At 47.9% G+C, this 22,263-nt stretch overlaps 1 protein-coding gene across 7 annotated transcripts in view; it reads right to left on the minus strand.

The window, feature by feature from the left end:
- Window positions 1-22,263, minus strand: part of Pcnt (pericentrin) — a 99,606-nt gene that overhangs the window by 19,704 nt on the left and 57,639 nt on the right. For 3 of the 7 annotated variants that reach the window (XM_029542260.1, XM_029542261.1, XM_029542259.1), the window contains 10 exons: window positions 20,675-21,520; window positions 17,441-18,106; window positions 15,960-16,062; window positions 14,287-14,447; window positions 12,467-12,631; window positions 9,672-9,839; window positions 8,881-9,073; window positions 7,870-8,092; window positions 7,559-7,709; window positions 3,461-4,141 (listed from right to left, as the gene is read on the minus strand). In XM_029542260.1, coding sequence (XP_029398120.1) covers window positions 3,461-4,141; window positions 7,559-7,709; window positions 7,870-8,092; window positions 8,881-9,073; window positions 9,672-9,839; window positions 12,467-12,631; window positions 14,287-14,447; window positions 15,960-16,062; window positions 17,441-18,106; window positions 20,675-21,520 — 3,357 coding nt within the window. Of the gene's footprint in view, window positions 1-3,460; window positions 4,142-7,558; window positions 7,710-7,815; window positions 8,093-8,880; window positions 9,074-9,671; window positions 9,840-12,466; window positions 12,632-14,286; window positions 14,448-15,959; window positions 16,063-17,440; window positions 18,107-20,674; window positions 21,521-22,263 lie in introns of all 7 variants that reach the window. The other 4 variants (XM_021204734.1, XM_029542263.1, XM_021204732.1 and 1 more) reach the window with 2 other exon arrangements.

Genomic DNA, 22,263 nt, shown 5'->3' on the forward strand with positions numbered 1-22,263 from the left:
AAAGATGTAAGAAACCTACAGGCCAATCTCCCCTCTGAATAAGATGCAAAGATTTCCAACAACATAATCACAGACTGAGCACAGCAGTTAAATACAACTGCTTTCTGTGGCCGGCATGAAAGACTGGCTCAGCAGCTGCAAACCCATCGCTGTAATAGTCTATCACAAACCCGCAGACGTGAAGAAACACTAAAAAAGCACCTAGCAGAAGTCTTAATGCTTTTTGCGGAGGGAGGGAGCAGTGCTAGAGATATTTACGAGGCAAAACACTCCCCACTGAGCTATGTTCTAGCCCACTCCCTAAGTCTAATACTCTTTTGTAATTCAAAACAGATTTTAAAAGACTGAATAGCCAGAGATTAAAGAGAATTGCCTCTGACCAAGTGCATCCACAAAAATAAACAGGGCTCCAGGGCGTGATCCAATCTTCCTAAACCTTCCACAATTAACATCACACACAACAGCGGAGGCCAGATCCTCCCCTCACCCCCAAGAGAAGGGAGGCAAGGGCTCCCATTCTGCCCACTCTGGGCTGCCACGTGCCAGCCAGGGCAAGCAGCAAGATGAGGAGTAAAAGACAGGAGCTGGTGAAGCGCCTCAGTGGGCAAAACACTTGCCACACTTGTCTGATGACCTGAATCTGAGTGGGAGAAGCCTTGCCAAGGGAGGACAACCAACACCCCAAAGTTCCCTCTCACCTCCATACCCACACCACACACACCAGCAGAAAGACTGGAGGACTGGAGAGAGGGCTCAGTATTCAAGAGCACTGGAGGACCCTCTAGAGGACCCAGGTTATATGACCAGCACCCACACAGTGGCTTACAGCCATCTATAGCCCCAGTTCCAGGGGCTCTGATGCCCTCTGATGCCCTCCACAGGCACTGCACACATGTGTGCACAGACAAATATGAAAGCAAAACCACCAAATATAGAAAATAAAAAAATCTAAAAAAAGTGAAAAAAAATCTAAAAAGACATCAGACTGGACACGTGTTCACGAGTCAAGAGGACTTGAGACAGCAAGCCTCACAATGTAGCCAGACAGTTCAATGCAGTTCCTGCCACATCTCAACGGCCAATCTTTAACACAGCCATGGCTACATCGGACAAAGCCATAGTCAGCACTGTACTAAATGGGAGCATCAGAGCGTTTCTTCTAAGATCTGGAACGAGGCAAGAATGTCCACTCTCTCTACCACATTCAATACGTGCTTAAGTCTCAGCTACAAGACAAAAGAAATAAATAAGAGGGTATAGACAGAAATCAAATTCCAGACCATTTGATCTTACACTTGAATGACCTTTAAAAACTTCACCAGAGGGCTGGTGAGATGGCTCAGTGGGTAAGAGCACCCAACTGCTCTTCCAAAGGTGCAGAGTTCAAATCCCAGCAACCACATGGTGGCTCACAACCATCTGTAACAAGAGCTGACTCCCTCTTCTGGAGTGTCTGAAGGTAGCTACAGTGTACTTACATATAATAAATAAATATTTAAAAAAAAAAAAACTTCACCAGAAAGCTCTTAGACATAATAAACACTTTCAGCAAAGTGGCAGGATAAATACAAACAAACATATACACCCAAAGACCTCTACAATGAAAACTTTAAAAGACGATGAAGAAAGAAACTGAAGTGGGCACCCTGAGGGAAAAACTTTGCATGAACTCAGAGAATTACTATTGTGGAGACTGGTCCTCACATTTAATATAATTCCCATCAGAATCCCAATGACATTCTTCAGACAAGTAGAAAGGAAAAAAAAAAACAAAAAAACCAAAAACCAAAAACCAAAAAACAAAAAGAACCCTAAAGCTCGTCTGGAAGCAGAAAGAACAGAGCTGGAGACTGTGTTACCACTGACGTCAGACTGCATCATGGCACCACAGTCACAAACCACAATAGCCAGGGCACAAAAAGAGCCACATGGACCAACAGATGGAACAGAGGACACAGAAATGAGTCCACCTTGCTACAACCACCCAATCTTTGACATATATCAGAGATAAAATACCCATTCTTTAGCATTGGTGCTGGAAAAAACTGGTAACACACACACACACACACACACACACACACACACACATACATAGTAAAACCCTCCTAGTATAAGACCTGAAAGCTGGGAACTCTAACTACTCCCTGGTACAGGGATCTTTGTTTATCCCTAAGGACTAACAGCATAGGAATCTGTCAGTCCCCAGAGCCGAGGATGATGGGAGGAGATTCTGCGCAGCAGAGACAATGGAGTGAAGACAACAGTTACAGAACGGAGGGAAGACACTTGCTGACTACACACACATGGGGGATTAATGTCTAGAATTAGTGAAGAACTGCAAAAACTCAACAGCCAAATTACCCACCAATAAATGCTCTAATCCACTGGACAGGCAGTTTGCAAGAGAAGCAATCTAAGTGGTTAATGATTATCCTGAGCCGGTAGGGAAATGCTATTTAAAAACACTCTGCGATTCTAGCCCAACACCATCAGAACGGGTAGCAGTAAGAGAAAAAAAATAAAGAATACAGGCTGGGATGAGGATCCAGGCCTCAGGATAATGGCAACATTTGCAGCTCTATGGAAATAAATCAGTATAGCTCTTCAGAAAGCTAAATCTAAGACGTACTGCCACTGGGTTATAACTCCTGAGTGCACGTGCACCTTAAGTATTTCATGTCAGTATACCACAGAGACAGAACCCTGTCTAATCATGATTAGTTCACTCTTCACAAGCACAGGAAACAGGACCAGTCTAGACAGACATCAACACAGGAGCAGATAAACCGTGTTCCACATACACAACAGAATCGTGCGGTCCTGAAGAAAAATGAAACCATGGGATCGGAAGGAAAGGAAACTGAATGAAACTGGACGACGTTGTTATATATTAAATGAAATAAGACACACTGGGGAACATTAAAATTTACAAATATGGCTGTGTGTGTATACATATATATAAATGAATGTATTTATATGTACATGTGCAGTCTAAGAAACTGAAAGTGTTAGGAGATCCGTAAGACATGAAAGTTGACTGTGTGTGGGGGGCAGGAAATCCTGGGGAGAAAAGGTACCAAGCAGAGAGAGACAGAGAGAGAAGGAGTGAGCGCAAAAATGCCACGGCACACTGGGTGAAAATGTCAGGATGGCGCTCACCACGCTGTCCGTTAACTTAAAAATTTGGTGAAAATTAAAAAACAAAGTAAATTTTAAAGAAGAATAAAGACAATCTGCTTCAAATTCACAGAGAGCAGGGAGCTCAAAGAACCAAGCGAGCATGCTCGCACCTTTAACTTCAAAGCCTGTTACAAAGCTAGGGTGAGCCACACAGTGTGGTATCAGCACAAAGAGGAACTGTAGGGAGGCCGGGAACAATTCCCTGAGATCAGTCACCACCTCCAGCCACTCGGGGGCGGTAGGTAAGGAGGAGCAACAGCTGCAGGAGGCTTGCTCTCACCAGCGTCTCCTTGTCTCTCTGCCACTTCCTCTTGTCCAGGTCTGCGCGGCCCGACCTCCTCTCCATCTTCCTTGCGTCCTTGCAGGCTTCTTGCTCTTTCACTCTGGCAGATAACTGCTCTAATTCTGCCTGCAACCAAGCTGCTTTCTCCCTCTCTCTCTGCAGACAGCATCCCAGCTCCTGTTTATGGGTCTGCAAGGCATCCACGGCTGACCTCAGGTTGCCACTTACCTCCTTCTCTCTCCGGAGCTCTACACAGCGCTCCTGGGCCTGAGCCTCCAGCTGCTGCTGGGTGTGGGCAGCCTGTTTCTGCACCTTTTCAAGCATGGCCTCTAGTTCCAACGCACGAGTCTTCTCGGCCTTCAGCTTTCGCAGCAGAGCATGCTGCACTTGTGTCTCTTGGCGGGCCCAGGCCTCCTGTGCGTTGCGGCTCAGCTGCTCCGTCAGGAGGCGCTCATGCTGTAGGGCCTCCGAGAGCTCGAGCGAGTGGCTCCGCTCAGCCTCCAGGCTCTTCTGCAGCTCCGAGAGCTGGCCCTTCTCCTGCGCCAGCAAGGCTTCGCAGCGTGAGGCCTCGATCTGCAGCTCTTTCTGCAGGTTGTCCTTGGCCGCACGCTCATGTTTTAAAGCCACACACAGTTGGTTGTTTTGAGCAAGCTGCTTCTCCAAAGATAGTCTCAACTCCTACATGGGTGGGGAAAAAAAACAAGATAGTAACAATTAATACCGATGGTTTTCCTATTTACACTTTGAATTCAGAAATCACAACTTTTGAAAACAATCCTATGGGTAAAACCATACTCAGGACTGTAGTCTGAAAATACTATGTGGAATTAGTATTGAGAAAGTATGTGCACATATCTTTCTCCTTTTCTCAGAAATCTCAAAACACCAGAATGCTCAAGGATCTGTTGTTTAAAGTCATGCACTGTAGCCAAAGACCATGAACTAGTGGATATGGCTGAACACGAGGTACATAGATGCCCCGTGTTTACCACATCTGCTTTATGAAGACCTTAGATGCTAAACATCATCCAGCTAGCTACAAGGAGGTTGTGTGACACTGGGTATAACAGCCATACTTGTAGAGAGAATCTCTTAAGCATCACCTGTCAATAAAAAAAGCCTATGGCCAATGAGCTGAGGCAGGAACTAGGAGGTGGGACATCCAGGAATGAGAGAGAGGATTCTGGCAAAGTCAGGAAAGCAGGAGACTTGCCCTAGAATGCCAAAGAGATACACACAAGACAACAAGGCAAGAAAACCAGCCATGTAGCTGAACTCGGAAGAGAATACAAGAGACACTAAGCTAACAGCTACTTGGAGAAACAGGAAAGGTTACTACTGCCCGAGCGTCTCGTAATAAATGCCTAGCCTCAGAGTCACTGTTTCTGAGAAGTGAGTGACTGGGAGGGAAGGCTTTAATGAGCACTGCGCTCCCGAGCAGGCCTCAGGAGCAGGGGCAGTTGACCAAAACAAATCAGACTCCATGGTTTTTGTTCTTTTTATTTCTTTTTAAGAGAAAGAATATGATGTTGGGGAAGGGGGAAAATGCAGTCAGACATATTGTATGAAATTCTCAAAGAACCTTAGCTGGGAACAATCAGCAAGGCTGTATGCCATTGCCATAAGTCACCATAAGTCTCTCTTGCCAAGTATGGTTTGACTTAAATATTGCCTTGGCCCTGCTTCAATGTCCTTACAATGTTTGACCACCCTTGCCCGTACTGCAAGCTATCTCTAGGATTCTTCCAGGAGCTAACCACCTTACCTGCCACCACCTACAACTCCCTTCTATGTCACATCCTCTCCACCCCAGCAGATCTCACACATCCTCTCTAGGGCTGAACCCGTCAGTCTCTCTCAGCATCTCTATACACAATCTCTCTCCAGATCCCACATCCAGTGTCCTTCATCTGGTAACCCCTGCCTAAGCCACAACCCTGATGTAGGATTCTATCAGGACCCCTTCCTACCTGACACCACAAGGTCCCTTCTGCGCTGAATTCAAATGGTCCACTCACAGCCTTCTCCAAGGTCGAGATCCATGAGTCTCCCTAACCCTCCCCATTCACCCACTCCACCTAACCTTTGAGATCATGCCCTGGCAGGTCCCACATCCAGTGTCCTGCACTAGTCTGACACCCTGAACAGCCACCAAATCTCTACGCTTCTCATACGACTCTATTCCCAAACCCACAGGTCCCTCCCACACCACTTCCAACTTTTTGACCCAGCCAGAAATACCCCACAGTCCAGGATTAGACCTGGAGTCACAACTGTTCAGCAGCCAATTCCCCTATGACCATCTGACTTTACATCACCCAAGCCATTTCCAGTCTCTCGGTCCAATCTACCTGTGCATCTTGTCTTCCGCCCCTACCTGCTTTATCCTGGTCAGACTTAGAACTAAGAAAACAAGTCCACAGAGGTGTGATCTCATCACAGGGATAACAACAGCAGGAAAGGTCAGGCCTGTGTCTTCTCTCCAAATTCTACCAGTCCTACAGATATGTTTGTCAATGGGAATTACCCAGAACCACAGAACAAGCTTCAAAAGACAATCATTGACTTCATCTGAGAACTCAAAGAGTTTGAAGACACAACTCAAGGAAATGAAGGAGAAAGAACTTGAGAAGAAATGACACCCAAGAAAACGCAAACACCTGACTGACAGAAATGACAAAATGACGAAGGTCATCCAGGACCAGAACAGAATCCGCCAGGGAGGACAGAAATACTGAAGAGGACTCAAACTGAAATAAAGACAGAACTGAAACACAATCGACTCAGCTTGAAAACTGTCCCAGCCACTATGGCTATCAGTGTCGTAAAGTCTTTAAAGGGTAAAAATGGCCCCACCCTATGACCCGGCTGTACCACTCCCAGGCGCAGGCCCACAGGACTCAGCATCCCACTCCACGGATGCTCATTCAGCCGAGAGTATCCTAAAACATCACAGGCTATTGATACTGCCCTTGGTTGTTCCTCAAAGGGACAAAGGGAAGTCTCTATTGCTAAAACACCACATACTTCACACACATGGCCTCAGTGGCCACTGAGCTGGAACTGACCTGAATGTCTTATCTTCAAGAACTAGCTTCCATCCTACCAGAGGAACTGTGCAGGCTTCCCATGGGGAGAAGCAATGATAGTCCTAGCCAGCTGTGATGACTATGGGCCACCATGACAACCAGCTTAGCATCATAGCTCGAAGGGTGCAGCAGTGGTACATGTACCTTAGTGGGATCCAAGGGCTTTCCTCTAATTGGTCTTAATGTCCATGCAAAAAGAGGAATATCTTGCCTGGTGCTGGAAACCTAACCAGTTACCCAGGGCTGGTGAAGTCACGGATCTTAGCTGCACCCTCTGTTTTACTAAACCAGCACAATCCCCTACGCTCTGTGCTATGTAGAACATATCAATCACTATGCTCTAAATATATGTCCTTAAACCCACAGGTCAGTGTGTAGCCTTCATCCCTCAAGGGAACTTCTATTTGCAACAGATGGGGGAAACCAATACAACTGCAGTGCTGTGGAACCCGGTCCAATGGACATGTTTATAGAACCACATCCCTACCCAAGGCTCAGGAAACACTGGGTAAAGGGCACACACAGAGTGTCTGAGCCAGAAATCAAAGTTTACTGTGAGACTGTGACTCAGAGCAATCTCATAAGCTACCCCTCTAAAGCTTTACCAGCATGGCCACCTGAACATGAGCTGAGGAAGGACAACAACAGACATGCCCACGTGACTAGGGATAGACCATACACACATGCCCAAGTGGATAGGAATAGACCATGAGGCATCGACCCTACACAAAGAGCAACCAAGCAATGCTAGGAGTATGAGAAAGCCTTCCTCAAAGAAGATAACGTATAGTCTAGTAACACCTTACAGATTAAGCAGGTTAAATTCAGGCCATGGATTTAAGAGAGACCAAATCAAGATATATGGAAAGGTTTCAAAGGGAAAGAGAAGATAAGTGATATAATTATTTTATAAACTCAAAAATAAAATAAATGGATAGCCTCATTTTGTCTTAAAGCCCTTCCGACTGGGCTGCCCACCATACAGAAGCACAAGAAGGGCAGTCACCTCCAGAGCCCTGGAGTTCTGGCCCTCCCTCTGCAGGTACCGCAGCTGCTGCTCCTCCTGCTGGGCCTGGAGGGCCTGCCCCTTTCCACGCTCAGACTCCAGCTCCTCAAGCACAATCTTCAGCTCGTTCTCCTTCCCGTCCAGCACGGCTCTGGGAGGGAGAGACAAGAGGATGGAGATGAGCTATGTGGATTGGGGACATCCGGGCAGGCTCCCTCCCGCCATTGTCACACGGAAATCCAAAGCCCCCACAGCACCTGCCAGTCGAAGCAGATGAAGTTCCACAGTAGGACCACGTCACATGGCCATACCTGAGCCGCAGGACTTCCTGCTGCACCTTGTCCAGCGACTCCAACAGGCTGGTGTTCTCCTGCTTACAGGCGTGCAGCTCGGACTTCAAGTCCTGGACCGCACTCTGCTCCACCATCAGGCGCTTGCGCACGTCGCTCGCCGTCTCCTGTTCTTTGCTCAAGGTTTTCTGTAACTCGTTTGCTATGCACTTTTCCTGTTCCACTTTGTACGCCAAAAGTTCAACTGACAGGAATTAAAACGGTAGACAGCATGTTATCCCTGAGTCCGTAGTGTGCCGAACCAACTAAGGTTCGTGATCAATGATGTCGGAGAGGAGTTCCTGAGAGTGTTTCTGTGAACTGGAAGCCATTGTGTCTAAGGGAGCCAAGCCACTTGGGGACATGTTCCTCTGTCTTCTTAGATGTGACCTCCTGGCCAGCACACACTCTGTGACCTATAGCACCAGCCATCCTCACACACCATATTCCTACAACAGAGACAAACTAAGGCCCATGTGGGTTACTGAAAATTTCTCCCAGAACCTCAGGAAGACTGGTTCTGCACAGCCCTCTGAAAATCCAGAAGGGAATGCTGTGTGGTTCTTGCAAGGGCAGTGCTTTCCCAACATGAGAATCAAAAAAAAAAAAAAAAAAAAAGGGGGGGGGGGTTCAAGACTGCAGAGCAAGACTCTTATAAACAAACATAAATTTGATGAGTCTAGCTGAGACATGCACATGCGCATGACCCAGCACAAGGGTGACTACCTAGCAGAAACCCAACAGAAACAGAGAAACTGAGAACACTGGATTGAGGGAGGCTGCCATGCTAAGGCCTGATCATTACACAACCAGAAAGGAAACAGACCACTTGTTCACAGATGTCAGGACCATAAAATGTGAAAACTTACATACAACAAGATCCTGAACTCCACTGAGAGATCCCAAGAGTCCCAAACACTTGATCAGGGCTTCCTTTGCATCCAAGGGCCTGGCAGGGCAGGGGTGGGGTAAACTGCACCGAGGGGCACCCACCTTGTCTTCGTAGCTGGTGCTCCCGCTGGCTCCCTCGGGCTTCTGTGCTCGTCAAGGCTGCACACAATTGCTGCAGCTTCTCTTGGTTCTGTAGGTGTGTCATGCGGAGCTGAGCACGCAGGGCCTGAATCTCGGCTAGCAGGCTGCTCCTGTCTGGCAGACACAGGTGTTCCTGGACCTTCTGTGGGTCTCCCTGGAGGGCAGGGAAGAACACACGCATGCAGTGTGAACGCTGGATGGCAAGCACCCAGGCAAGGAGGCAGAAGGCGGGCGTGCCTCATCCTGCACCACCGATCCTTTCAAACCTGAGCTTCCAGAGCCACTGTGGCAGGATTAGTGGCTTTGTAAGGATGCAGCAGGTGCACAGGACCCAGGGCCTGGCCTCTGAGCACCTTCCTCACAGTCCAGGGCCTGCTGCATCGGTACCTCAGGCTCAAGTCTAGACTTCTCATCTGTGCCCAGTGACATGAACAGGATTCCTACTGTCCTACCATGCCAATGTCCTCTAGCCCATGTGCAGAGTGCCTGGTGGCCAGGGAGAGCTCAGGGAGAGCCCAAAGAGTCTGTTCTTTTGCTAGCTGTGTCCCAGGGAGGAAGACCGAGGGATGAATCAACCAAGCACATTAGCACCTATACATGAAAGCATGACATTCCACAAGGTGTCCTCAGCCTGTGGTCACCACATTCCAAAGTTTGGAAAAACATGGAAACCGAAAGTTTCCTAAAAGATGGACTCCCTCACACTCTCTGGAAGGTGGTAATCAAAGCCCAGGTTCAAGGCTGCTGCTCACCTGCTCTTGGATAACTTTCTCCAGCCTCTTGACCAGGGAGTTATAATCTCCTAGGTTTGAGCCATAAGGTCTAGGCTGCAGCTCAGCGTTCACCTGCTCCCTAGCAAACACTTCTTGTATGGCCCGCAAAAGCTCCTCACTCCATGTAAGGTGTGTTTCCAAAGATTCCTGAAAGGGAAAACAGGAGAGCCGGTGCTGGGCTAGGGTGCAGGCTCTGTGGCAGAGGCTTGCCTAGCATGTGCAAGGCACCTGCTTTAAACGCTCACTGCGCGCGCGCGCGCGCGCGCACACACACACACACACACACACACTTTGTGTCCTCCTCAGTGTGCACTCAAGTGCAACCAACAGAATGCATCCCACAAGTTCACATATCTGGCCCTAATCCTCACAGTGAAGAACAGTGAACCACTCAGATGAACTGGGATCATACAGTGGGGCTCCACCTGACAATGCTGTGTTAGTTATAGCTGTATGAGTAGAGACATAAGAATACCTAAGGGTACGTATGCTCTCTGCTGTTCGAGGAGGAGGCAACTGCAAACTGAGTACTGGACTCTCACCAGAGCCCAGCTGGTGCTGAGCGCAACCGCCCGGCCTCCACACAGCCCAGCAGTCAACAACTATTGTCTAAAACTGTTAGGTCTGTGGTGTTTTATCATGGCAGCCAAGTAGGCAGAGAACAGCAGAAACCAGTCTGACTGAAAACTGGACTAACTCAGCCTGACTCTGAGTGTGAGAAGCAAATGCTATCACCAAACAACTGATGCCAGTTCTCTGAGCGCACAGAGCCCGATAAGTCGATAAAAGACCACTGTCACCAGGAAAGACCACTGAGGCTGTCTGAATGAAAATGAGCCCGATAAGTNGATAAAAGACCACTGTCACCAGGAAAGACCACTGTGGCTGTCTGAATGAAAATGAGCCCGATAAGTCGATAAAAGACCACTGTCACCAGGAAAGACCACTGAGGCTGTCTGAATGAAAATGAGCCCGATAAGTTGATAAAAGACCACTGTCACCAGGAAAGACCACTGAGGCTGTCTGAATGAAAATGAGCCCTGTGAGTTCATAGGGAATGGCACAGTTTGAAAGGATCAGGAGGTGTGACCTTGGGAGTAGGTGGGCCTTGCTGAAGGAAGCATGTCATTGCCGGTGGGCTCTGGGTTTCAAAAGTCCAAGCCAGGCCCACTGGCTCTCTCTCTTCCTGCCTGCTAATCCAGATATAGAGCTCTCAGCTACCTCTCCAGCACCATGTCTGCCAGCTTGCTACCATGCTTCCCACCATGATGTTAACGGACAGAACCTCTGAACCTGTAAGCCAGTCCCAATGACATGCTTTCCTTTATAAGAGCTGCCAAGGGCTAGAGAGATGGCTCAGTGGGTAAGAGCACTGACTACTCTCCTGAAGGTCCTGAGTTCAAAGCCCAGCAACCGCATGGTGGCTCACAACCATCCATAATGAGATCTGATGCTCTCTTCTGGTGTGTTTAAAGACAGCTACAGTGTACTTACATATAATAATAAATAAACCCTTAAAATATATATAGAGAGAGAAAGAGAAAAAAATAAGAATTGCCGTGGTCAGAGTGTCTCTTCACAGTACATATCCGAGAATATTTAGGCAGAACAATTCATCTTGAAGAATGAACACACACACATACACACACATACACACACACACACACACACACACACACACACAGAGTTGGGTATATATATAGAAAAAAAGGTGATATGAACCTGAAAAAGAGTCAAGGGTGGGGGTGAATGTGATAAAAAATATATTAAATTCTATAATAATAATAATAATAATAATATTCCAATGCTGACATCAGTGGCTGGAGAGGCGGCTCACTGGTAAAGAGCACCAACTGCTCCTCCAGAGGACTCAGGTTAGCTGATGGTTATGTGTAACTCCAGTCCCATGGATCACACACCCTCTCCTGGCCTCTGTGAGCACCAGGCACACATGTGGTGTACAAACATAATACTCATACTCATAAAATAAATTAATTAAAAAAATACTGATATCAGGGGCCAACAAGGTGGCTTATCAGGCAAAGGCTCCTGTGCCCAATCTGATGACCCGAGTTCAATGCTCAGAAAACACACCGTAGGCGGAAAAACCAACTGACCTCCACACACGATACAATAATCCCTCAACATATGCTACATAACAAATGTTATTTTTTAAAATATTTGTTGGTATCAGAAGTAGTGAGATGAAAAAGAGCAAAAAAGTAATGGCTTGAATGAGAAGTGTCCCCCACACTCTAAGGCATTTGAACACTCTGTCCCCAGTTGGTGGCTCTGTTTGTGGAGATGTAGGTGGTTTGGCCTTCTGAGAAAGTACATCACTGAGTGGCAGGCTCTGAGAGTACAAAGCTTTAGGCACTTACAGTTAACTCTGCTTCGTGCTTATGGCTGAGATGTGAACTTTAAGCTCCCTGCTCCTACCCGCCACACCTCTCCATCATGATGGACTCTATTCCTCTGGAACCACACGCTGAAGCAAACCCTTCCTTCTGTGAGCTGCCTCGGTCACGGTGCTGGACCACAGCAACAGAAAAACCACAAATAGAATGGGAATGAGCAACCTTCTCTCCTGCTGCTGCTGCTAGCCCTGGGCTGGAGAGGCCCAAAGCTACATGGAGCCAGCCTGCTGGGTACTTTGTGCTTCCTGGGGCTATGGTCAGGAGCAGGCTGGCTGTTGAAAGCCATGGCGGCAGTGTGATCATGTTATGAGCAGGTCACATGGCTCCTTCTCATCTACTGAGCCAGCAGTCTCCTACCTTATCTCCTCTGTCAGTTGTCACCTCCAAAAGGGCCTGACTGTCCCTCAGGAAGCCATCCAGGGGGTCACGTGGTTCACCCTTGCTCAGTGCGCTAGAGGGGTCCTGGCTTTCTGACAAGGCCAGTATCTGGTGGCTCTCATCAAACACCATCTGCAGCAAAGCCTACAGAAGGAAAAAAACATCAGGAAGCAGGAGGCATCCCAGCCTGAAACCATCATCCATACCCCCAACGACCACCACCTCAACTCTTTCACTGAAAATCAAAGCTTACTTTACTATTTCTAAGCTGTGGCTTAGGAAACATTAAAGACCTCTCCCTCAGTGTTTTGTATCATATATGATTAAGAGAGACACAAAGATTAAAGCAAAGATTAAGTGCACTGGCTGGTTGTGTGTCAACTTGACACACAGTCATCAGAGGAAGGAGGCTCAGTGAGGAAACGCCTCCCTGAGATCAGGCTGCAAAGTATTGTCTCAATTCAGGGTCCATGGGGGAGAACTCAGCCCACTGCGTGGATGATGGTCCTTGGATCTATTGGAAAGCAGGCTGAGCAAGCCAGGAAGCAGCACCCCTCCATGGCCTCTGCCTCAGCTCCTGCCTCCAGGTCCCTGCCCTGTGTGAGCTCCTGTCCTGGCTTCCTTCATGAGGAACAGCAATGTGGAAGTGTAAGCTGAATAAGCCCTTTCCTCCCCAGCTTGTTTTTGGTCATGGCTTTTCACTACAGCAACAGAAACCCCTAACTAAAACTATCAATCATTCTAATCTCTCTCTCTCTCTCTCTCTCTCTCTCTCTCTCTCTCTCTCTCTCTCTCTCTCTCTGTATGTGTGTGTGTGTGTGTGTGTGTGTGTGTGTGTGTATGCACTCATATACATGTGTGTGGAGACTGTGTGTGTGCCAATAGAAGCTCTCTTCAGGAACCGTCAGCTACAATGGCTGGCCGGCAAACCCCAGCAATACCTATTGCTAAAATATAGATCTTATGTAAGTATTAAGATGACCCTCAAACCCTCGTGTTAGTGTGGAATTTCTGGGAAACCCTCCAATCCCTTGGTTCCCATTCTGAAAGGAATAAAATAATGCTTACTTTAAACTTATTTTAAATTAATTTCAGAATTCTTAATAACATTAAAACTGTTTTATTTACTGGTAGACTGCTAGAGAGGTGGTTCAACAATTAAGAATGCTAATTGCTCTTCCAGAAGACTCAGGCTTAATTCCCAGAACCCACATGGCACCTCCCAACCATCTACAACTTCAATTCCAGGGGAGCTGACATCCTCTTCTGCCCACCATGGACAAGAGGCACACAGTGGTCCCTACAACCTCAGCACTAGGCAGGCCAAGTTAGAGGCCAGGCTGAGTTATACCATGAGACCCTGTTACGAAACAAAGCACTGTTTTGGGATACTGCTATTACTTGAATAAGATGCCATACTGGCATGATACCATTGACTTACCTCGTCATGTTAACATCAATGGCTATCATAAATGACTTAAGTGCTCAATAGTAACTAGTAGCTTTTTCTTTTCCTCTAAAGAAAACAGTACTCCCCGCCCCCCACAACCCCTGAGTTCAGACCCAACCAAAACAAGCCAGTTCTCAGAACCTCAAGCAAGAAGGTCAAAGGCCCTCAACCTAGGGGGATACCACCACCTGGGGGACTGGCATAGGACCTCAGAGGAGGACCTTCAGTGGGACTCCCACACTATGATGGTGCAGGATGAGTGTAGCCCACCAATGGGCTGAGACTGACCATCGGAAGAGACAGGTTTTTCTGTGTCACTGGGGCTGCCAGTTCTCTGGGACATCAGTACCTTCATTTGCTTTGCATGGACTTCCTTCTCCTTCATTGCTCCTGGTGACTGGACAGACCTTCTAGAGAAAGGGACAGCAGCAGCAGCGACTAGATCAGTGGTGGGAGTCTCGGATCCTTCTGAGCCCAGGGTCAACATCATAGCAATGTCTGGGCCATCACCTAGAAGCACACAGAGTCCAGGGTTGAAGCCACAGCATCGATTTCCAACTACGGCGACAGCAACTCACAGCACATAAAGCACTGATTAGCACCAGGTAAAGGTGTCAACAATTTCCATAAAACACAAGTCGGAGGAAAATGGGATGAAAGCTTACTTTGCATGTCTGACATGTTGTCTGCTCAGGGTTATCTCAGCTCTTTACATGGCTGTACCTGTTCATCCCCACTGGCAACCACACCCCAGAAAGCACTGAGGAGCAACCAGATAGTACCTAAGGCCTAGGTACTTCACACCCAGCACAGGGGTCAAGAATGCGGCAGGCGGACAGACAGGACACAAAGCCTAGAGGCAGGGTAGGAGCAGCAGGGTGGACAGCGGTGTCCACTCTGGATGTGCCTGGCTTGACCTGAGGTGGGATGGGGACAGGACTGCACACAAGTCCAGAACCTGTGGCACTAGGCATCTAATAGGCAGGGGCTTTACAAGGCCTTGGGAGCATAAAAGCTGGATCTTTAGGTCTGTGGCCTGCAATGGCCTAGGAAAGCCTACAGGAACATGCTGGCCAGTGCGGTACAGCAAGCATCTGGTGCCCAGGGCTCAGCCTATAGAGGCAGCAGTTCCAGACCCACCACGAGCACCACGATTGTGCTCAGTACATTCTCAGACATACAAGGAAAGGGTTAACACCTCTCATTATACTGGGAAGAAACAAAGTGCAGCAAATGGAAGGAAATCTTAGAGACATTAGTTCATACATACAGAGACCCTCGCTCTCAAACATGAGGTGGGGAAAGGTGGGTAAACAAGAGATGACACCCAGGGAGTCACAGCCTGCCTCTCTGCCTCCAAGTTCTGCAATAAAGGTGGGTGCCACCACGCCTAGCTAGATGAGATTTTTTTTTTACCTACTTACTTGTTTATATAGGCACTGGTGTTTTGCCTGCATGTCTGTCAGTCTGAGGGTGTCAGATCTTGGAATTACAGATAGCTGAGGAGCGCCATGTGGATGTTGGAAGTCCTCTGGAAGAATGGTCAGTGCCCTTAACCACTGAACTAACTCTCCAGCCAATAGATGCTATTTTAACAGCAAATGTGATGTGACAATAAGTCCTACACAGTGTCCCCACTGAATCCAACACAGGACACTCAACTTGCCCAGCCACCTGCTCCATCTGAGTGTGAAGGGAAAGGAACACTCACTGCACATTTATATTTCTCGCATTTTATTGCTTCCAATGAACTGCATGCTCTCCTGCTTCCAAACAGTTGAAAAAGGTGCTAAGCAATGTGCTGGGACCTGGACCCCACAAAACATAAAGACATTCTTAGGAGACAAACAGAAGCACATTGGCAACTCGTGCTCAGGGCACAAGAAGGTGACAGTGCATTTGGACAGCAGAGGACCTGGTGGAACCTTTGTAGTATCCTGAACTCTAAAAGTACATTAGTGTGTGTGTGTATGTGTACGTGTACATGTACGTGTACGTATTATGTATAAAAGACAGACTCACTTTTCCCGCTCCCATCGCTTCTTCTCGCTAACTCATGAGAAGGGGATGTTAACGATTCTTGAGAATCAAAAGATGTTACGATAAAGTCTTCGACGTCCTTCTCCTATTGGACAGGCAGATGTTTGTAAGGTCACAAAAACAGTAAATAACAACAGATGGTAATTCCCTAAGGTCAGAGTATATCAGCTTCCAACCAAGAACCTAGGTCCCAGCACCGGGAGCGTGCCAATGCGCGGGACGTGCTGCAAACCCGTGCTGCCGACAGCTCAGTCAGCACTGGGGATGGTCTAAGGGACAGCGAAATCCTCAGGCAGCTGCAGCCATGCTTGACAACCTGGGTGTAAACTATGGGACCCCCAGGATAGAAGGCGCCCATTGCTCACAAGGCGTTCTCTGACATCCACCTGCCGTAACCAAACACACATGCACACAAAATGAAATCTAATTTTAAAAAACTTTTAAAAAGATAATCTTTATAAAGCAGCCACTAGCAATATATCTCAAATTTTTTTTAATTTGTGCATAGATGATAATGTATGGGCATCTTAGATAACATGTATATCCCAAAGTACCCTCATATAAAATACTTCAAAATAGAAAAATGCCAGGGTTGGAGAGATGGCTCAGCGGTTAAGAGCACCAACTGCTCTTCCAGAGGTCCTGAGTTCAAATCCCAGCAACCACATGGTGGCTCACAACCATCTGTAATGGGATCCGATGTCCTCTTCTGCTGTGTCTGAAGAGAGCTACAGTGTACTCACATACATGAAATAAATTTTAAAAACCTTAAAAAAGAAAAATGCAATTAAACTAAAAAATAATAAATTGAATAAATCTTAAAATTAATCAGTACCACATGTACACTCATAGACAATTACTATAATAAATCTGAGGCTGTGGCTGTGCCGTAGTCAGCAGAGTGTGAGTTCCCTCCCAGCTTCCCCACATAAAATCCCAGGTGGATGCTATGTCGCTACAATCCCAGCACTTGGAAGGTGGAGACAGGAAGATTCCCTGACCAGCCAGCCGGTCTGGGCCAAGCAGGAAGTTGTGTTTCAATGAAAGCCTCCATCTCAAAATAAGATAGAAAGCAACAGAGGAAAAGAAACATTGACCTCTGACCTCCACATGCACACATACACATACAAAATCTAAAACAACTCAGACAGTGAGGCCTTTTGTAAATTACATAAGACTTATGACTGTGCTACTCAGAACTAACATCCATTAAGACCCACAACGTAAGGTTCTGAGGAGTGCAATTATCCCTCATGTTTCAGACGTGACTAAAAGCATCTAAGGGTCCCTACAACAGTCAGCTGGAGGTCTGATTTCTTCTGGAAAGTCAGGCTCCTCAGCGACTCCAACTCTGAGGCACACACTGTCAGATGAGCCAACAATAGCCTTGCTGTGATGCACCCTGCGAAAACACTGCCCCCCCCCCAAAATGTCTGCAGCAGGGAGTGTGGGAAGACACCTACCGTGGCTGTCCTCTCTGCATGGTGCTTCCCAGCCGAGGGGGCCACTGCCCACAGTGGGGCCTGGCCTGATGCAGACTTGCCCGGGTAACAAAGCAGCCCTGACACATCAGCCTGCAGGAGTGGGTTTGTCCAGTCTGGTGAGATGTCCACACTGTGCAGGCTCACTGTACCCACGCCCGGGGTCAGGGGCAGGCTGTGCTGAGGCTCCAAGGATGGGTCCTTCCGGACAACTTCGGGGGAGCTCCAGGAAGACAGGTCCAGCGCCCTCACGGGGTCCTGCTGGGGCCCAGCCGCCTCCTCGGGAAGGAGGGAGCCGCTGCTGTGCCCACTGGCTTGGGATGGTAAGTTCTCTTGAGTGGGGAATTCTGACATTTCAATTTGAACCAACAAATCCTGATTTTTAATAATATCAATTACATCCCATGTGTTTTTAGCAATATTAAGTACATCATCAGAAGGCGATGGCTTGCTTTCGTCACCATTATAACAATGATTACTTGACCCATTTTTCAACAGGTTTGGCTGTTGTAATTTACAAGTTTCCATGTTGGTGTCCCTCGAGGCCACGGAATGCACCTGGTGGTCCAGCTCCTCCTGAGATTGTCTCACCTGGGCCATGAGATTGGCCTTGCCCAGGGGACAGTCTTCCAGTTCTTCTTCCTTAGCCTGTGTGGCAAAATATGCAAATGAACAGGTGAGTTAGAAGCCACTATTTCTCTAGTGTTTCTGAACTATTTTCAGAAAATGAGTACCTATGGGCAGGATCCACAACAAACCTTCAAGACACGTAAGATGTCAAGTTTATTTAATGGCATAGAAAACAGAACTAAAGCTTGAAGGTTGGGTTCTTTTTGTTTGTTTGTTTTTCATGGTTTTGGGGTTTTTTGTTGTTGTTGTTTGTTTTTTTACCTAAAAGACAAACATCATCATTAAGGGTTGTAGGGACTTACTCAAGATTTGGGGGTTTTGCTTTGTTTTGTTTTGAGGGAAAAAGAAACTAGAAAGTTCTACATGCAAACACTGAGAAACAGAGCTTTAACTGCTATAATTAATGTAGAGCTTCCTTGTTGGGAGGCACCTGGCACTGTCTGTGGTGCCACAGACAGAGTCTTCTTAGAGTCACACAGACAAAGCCACCATAAGTTCATGGGGGAGTCGGCTGTAGACTGCTTGTGGGAGACTTGGGCTGGAGGAGACAAGCATCCCTGAGATGACAGCACAGGTCCAGGCCCTGCTCTTAGCCTAGGTCCAGTCAAGGGTGTAACTCTGACCCTTTCCTGTTCTCAGACACACACAGGGGTGAAGCCTGAGTTTGGGGCCTCCACCTCCCAGCAACACTCAGGGCAGGGGCGCCATCACAGCCTTAATGGTTCCAAATGCCACATGTGTACTGAGACCGGCCAGCTTTAGGAGTCTTTTGAGTCTTATGAGTGGCTAAGGAGTCATGGGCTTGCTTTGTAAGCATGAATGAGCAGGCCATGGGGCCTCACTCACCAGAAGGGTGCTGTTCTCACAGAGGAACTTATGACTGAACACACACCCAGGGTGGGGAGCAGATCTGCAGCAAGGGCTGCTGGGTACATGGGGTCTGGCAAGCCCTGCCACATGCTTCCTCATTAAATCTTGACCCTAAACAAGCCAAGGTTCCCCCAAGGGACCCTTCCCTCCCAGAGAAAAAAACTGACCCTTTCTTAGATTAAAAGGTATAAGAAAGAAAGAAAGAAAGAAAGAAAGAAAGAAAGAAAGAAAGAAAGAAAGAAAGAAAGAAAGAAAGAAAGAACAAGGCTCAAAAATAAGAGTTCCAAAGCTGGACAGACACAATGGCAGGGACGATGGAAACCAATCATGGCTAAAAGTCTCAAAGATGTTTGGATTCGGAAAGTGGAGTAGTTGAGTGTTCAAATGAACAAGGGTTATCTAAGCAGACTTCAGCAAACAGGAATGAAGCTTGGGAGAGACTTCAGAACGCACAAGGAGAGTCAACACAACAGGGGTTAGGACTCCGAGAGTCTCTAAGGAGACTTCTCACCTCTCACCTCGGAGAAGCAACCCTGTCCTGATGTACCCGGCCCTCAACTGTAGAGCCAGGCCCAGCCCACCTTACCCCAAGCCCATGCACCCAAGTCCCTTCAAGAACCCTGCTGTCATCCTCTGTGCTCAAGGGCACTGCATTTCTCACTAAGAGCATCTCTGCTGCTAGCCGCCTCTGGCAGACCGCGAGCTCCGACGTCATAAGTTTTGGCCTGTGGAATCTGGCATCCTTTAATGTCCCAGGACTTCGGCAGGTTATCCTTGATCGGAGGAAATCCAGAGAACTTCTACAGCAGCGCTCCTCGCCTTCCTAACGCTGTGACCCTTCAGTACAAGCACCTCGTGCTGTGGTGAGCCCCCAACCATAAAATTATTTTCGTTGCTACTTCATAACTAGCATTAGGATTCTGCTAGCTATGAATCCTAATATCTGATGTGCAGGATATCTGGTGTACGACCCCCATGAAAGGATCATTAGACCCCCAAAAGGGTCTTGCAATCCCATGGGTTGGGAGCCAACGTTCTCAACTGGGTTAATCGGGGACTCAGATGTGGCTTGTGTGCTCCTTAGACCATCTGAGCCATAGAGCTGCACCAAAACCAAGCAGAGACAATGGAGGGAAGAGCTTCTGGCTCTGCTCAACAACCACTGCCAGGTCGCAGGCACAACAGGTCGAGGACTTCGGGTTCTGGTAGAAGGATGCCTGCAGTAGGGAAGGGCAGGGTGGAGTCGCTGGCAAAAGGAGCAGGTGAGAACTAGGCAGCTAAACCTGCAAGCTGTTAAACTGGAACATTTTAAAAGCCAGCTTGGGTATAGCCTTCGGCTCCACAATAAAGCCAGTAAGATTCACTAGGGGGAGCTACTGAGCCCCCCCAGGCTCTCTTCTCTGCCCTGCCAGAAGCCAAAAGTGACAAGAGAAGACCAGTGTGCAAAATGAAAAAGTCACTAAAGGGAAGTCACTAAAGGTAAAAATGACAGAAGCAGCTGGGTGTGGTGGCACACACCTTTAATCCCAGCACTCGGGATCAGACGGATTTCTGAGTTAGAGTCCAGCCTGGTCTACAAAGTGAGTTCCAGGACAGCCAGAGCTACACAGAGAAAAAACCCTGTCTCAAAAAACCACANAAAAAAAAAAAAAAGACAGAAGCAGAAGTCCCAATGCAGAAGGCTACCTACTGTAGCCCCTAAGGATGGAGGCCTACCTGTGCGGCCAGGCTGTGGGGAGCCAAGGCTAGCCTGCTGCTGCCTCCCTCCTGTTCTAGTTCATCATCTGCACAAGGGTTTGCACAGCCAATAGATGCCACATGAGGCTGATGCTGGTCCAACTCCATCTGGCACTTGAGGAAAGGCTGGTACAGCACTTGTAGCTGGTGGCTGAGGCGAGTACATTGCACTCGTAGCTGCCGTAGCTCGGGGGGCTCGTCTGGGGTGGCACGGGTCTGCTGTTCCAGAGCATGACGGAAGTGAGCCAAAGCCAAAAGGATGGCCTCCAGCTCCAGGGAATGGCTTACTTTCCACTTGTTCATGGCATCAATCTCTAAATCTCTCTGCGTGATGATTGCTTCCTTTGCCTTCAGGGTAGCTGCAAACTCCTGGATCTGACAGGTCATGGCTTCCACCTCAGCCTCTCTGAGGGCCACACAGTGTTCTAGCTCAGCCAGGTGTCTTGCAGCAACCTCCTCTGCGTCCTGGAGACGCTGCTGCAGGGCCTCCAGAGCCTGGCTGTGCCCATGGGCCTGGTCTGCCAGGAGCTGGCCAAAGACCTCTTTGGCTGCCTGCGCGGCCTGCAGCTCATTCCGTAGGGCCTGTCCACCCAGGCCTTCTGCTTGGAGGCAGGCCAGCTCACTGTGGAGGCTGCCAGCCTGGGGATCACTGACTTCGTGCGCCTTGGGCCCCATGAGGCTCAGCTCGCTCTGCAGCTTCTCAATGACTTCGTGGAGCTGCTCGATTTCCTCTGCTTTATCCTTCTGTAGTTGCCTCTGGTTTTCCTGCAAGTTCTCGATGAGGCTTTTCAGCTCTTCAATCTCTGAGTTTCTGCTGTGGACAACCTAAAGAGGAAGCACATGGCATGAGGTGACAGTAGGATGTGAATTAGCCTAAGCGCCTCCCCTGAAAAGAACAGTGACAGGGACAAACCAACAGCACCCCCGTCCCCATGGCTGTTTGCTTTGTAAATCCAAACACTCTTCACCTGCTCTTCAGATTGGCCTGGGACAAAGTCGCAGAATCAGGGAAAAGACTTGAACCACTTAAGTCATACAAGGTCCACGAGAAACCTTCCCTGCCTTTTTACAAAGGTTACCATCAGCTGTGGAAAGAAGTATATCAGATTCAGCTGCAAGAAAGGCAATAACCATGTCTATAGCCTTTGAAAATGCAAATACTGAATGCAAGGAGGTCATCAGACCACTGAGGAAGGTACCAGAGGCTTCAGAATTCCATAAAAACACCATGTTAACAGCAAAGGTCTAAAGAAAGGATTCTCTATCACTCGGCAACAAGCCAAGGAAATTGTGAGGCAATGTCCTACTTACTCATTATAAAACCAAACTCCATTGCCTACTGGAACTAACCCTAAGTACCCAAAGAAATTACATTTGGCATATGGATATCTTTACAGAGTTTGGTAAATGGACATTTACAGAATTTGGTAAACTGAAATATGTGCACCATACTACAGACACATATTCAGGATTTCAATGGGCAACTGCCTTGGCATCAGAAAAGGCTGATTCTGCAATTACACATTTGTTAGAAGTTATGGCCAGTCTGGGAATACCTATACAAATTA

This window comes from Mus pahari, chromosome 9, assembly GCF_900095145.1.
Source record: "Mus pahari chromosome 9, PAHARI_EIJ_v1.1, whole genome shotgun sequence".
NCBI classification, from domain to species: Eukaryota; Metazoa; Chordata; class Mammalia; order Rodentia; family Muridae; genus Mus; species Mus pahari.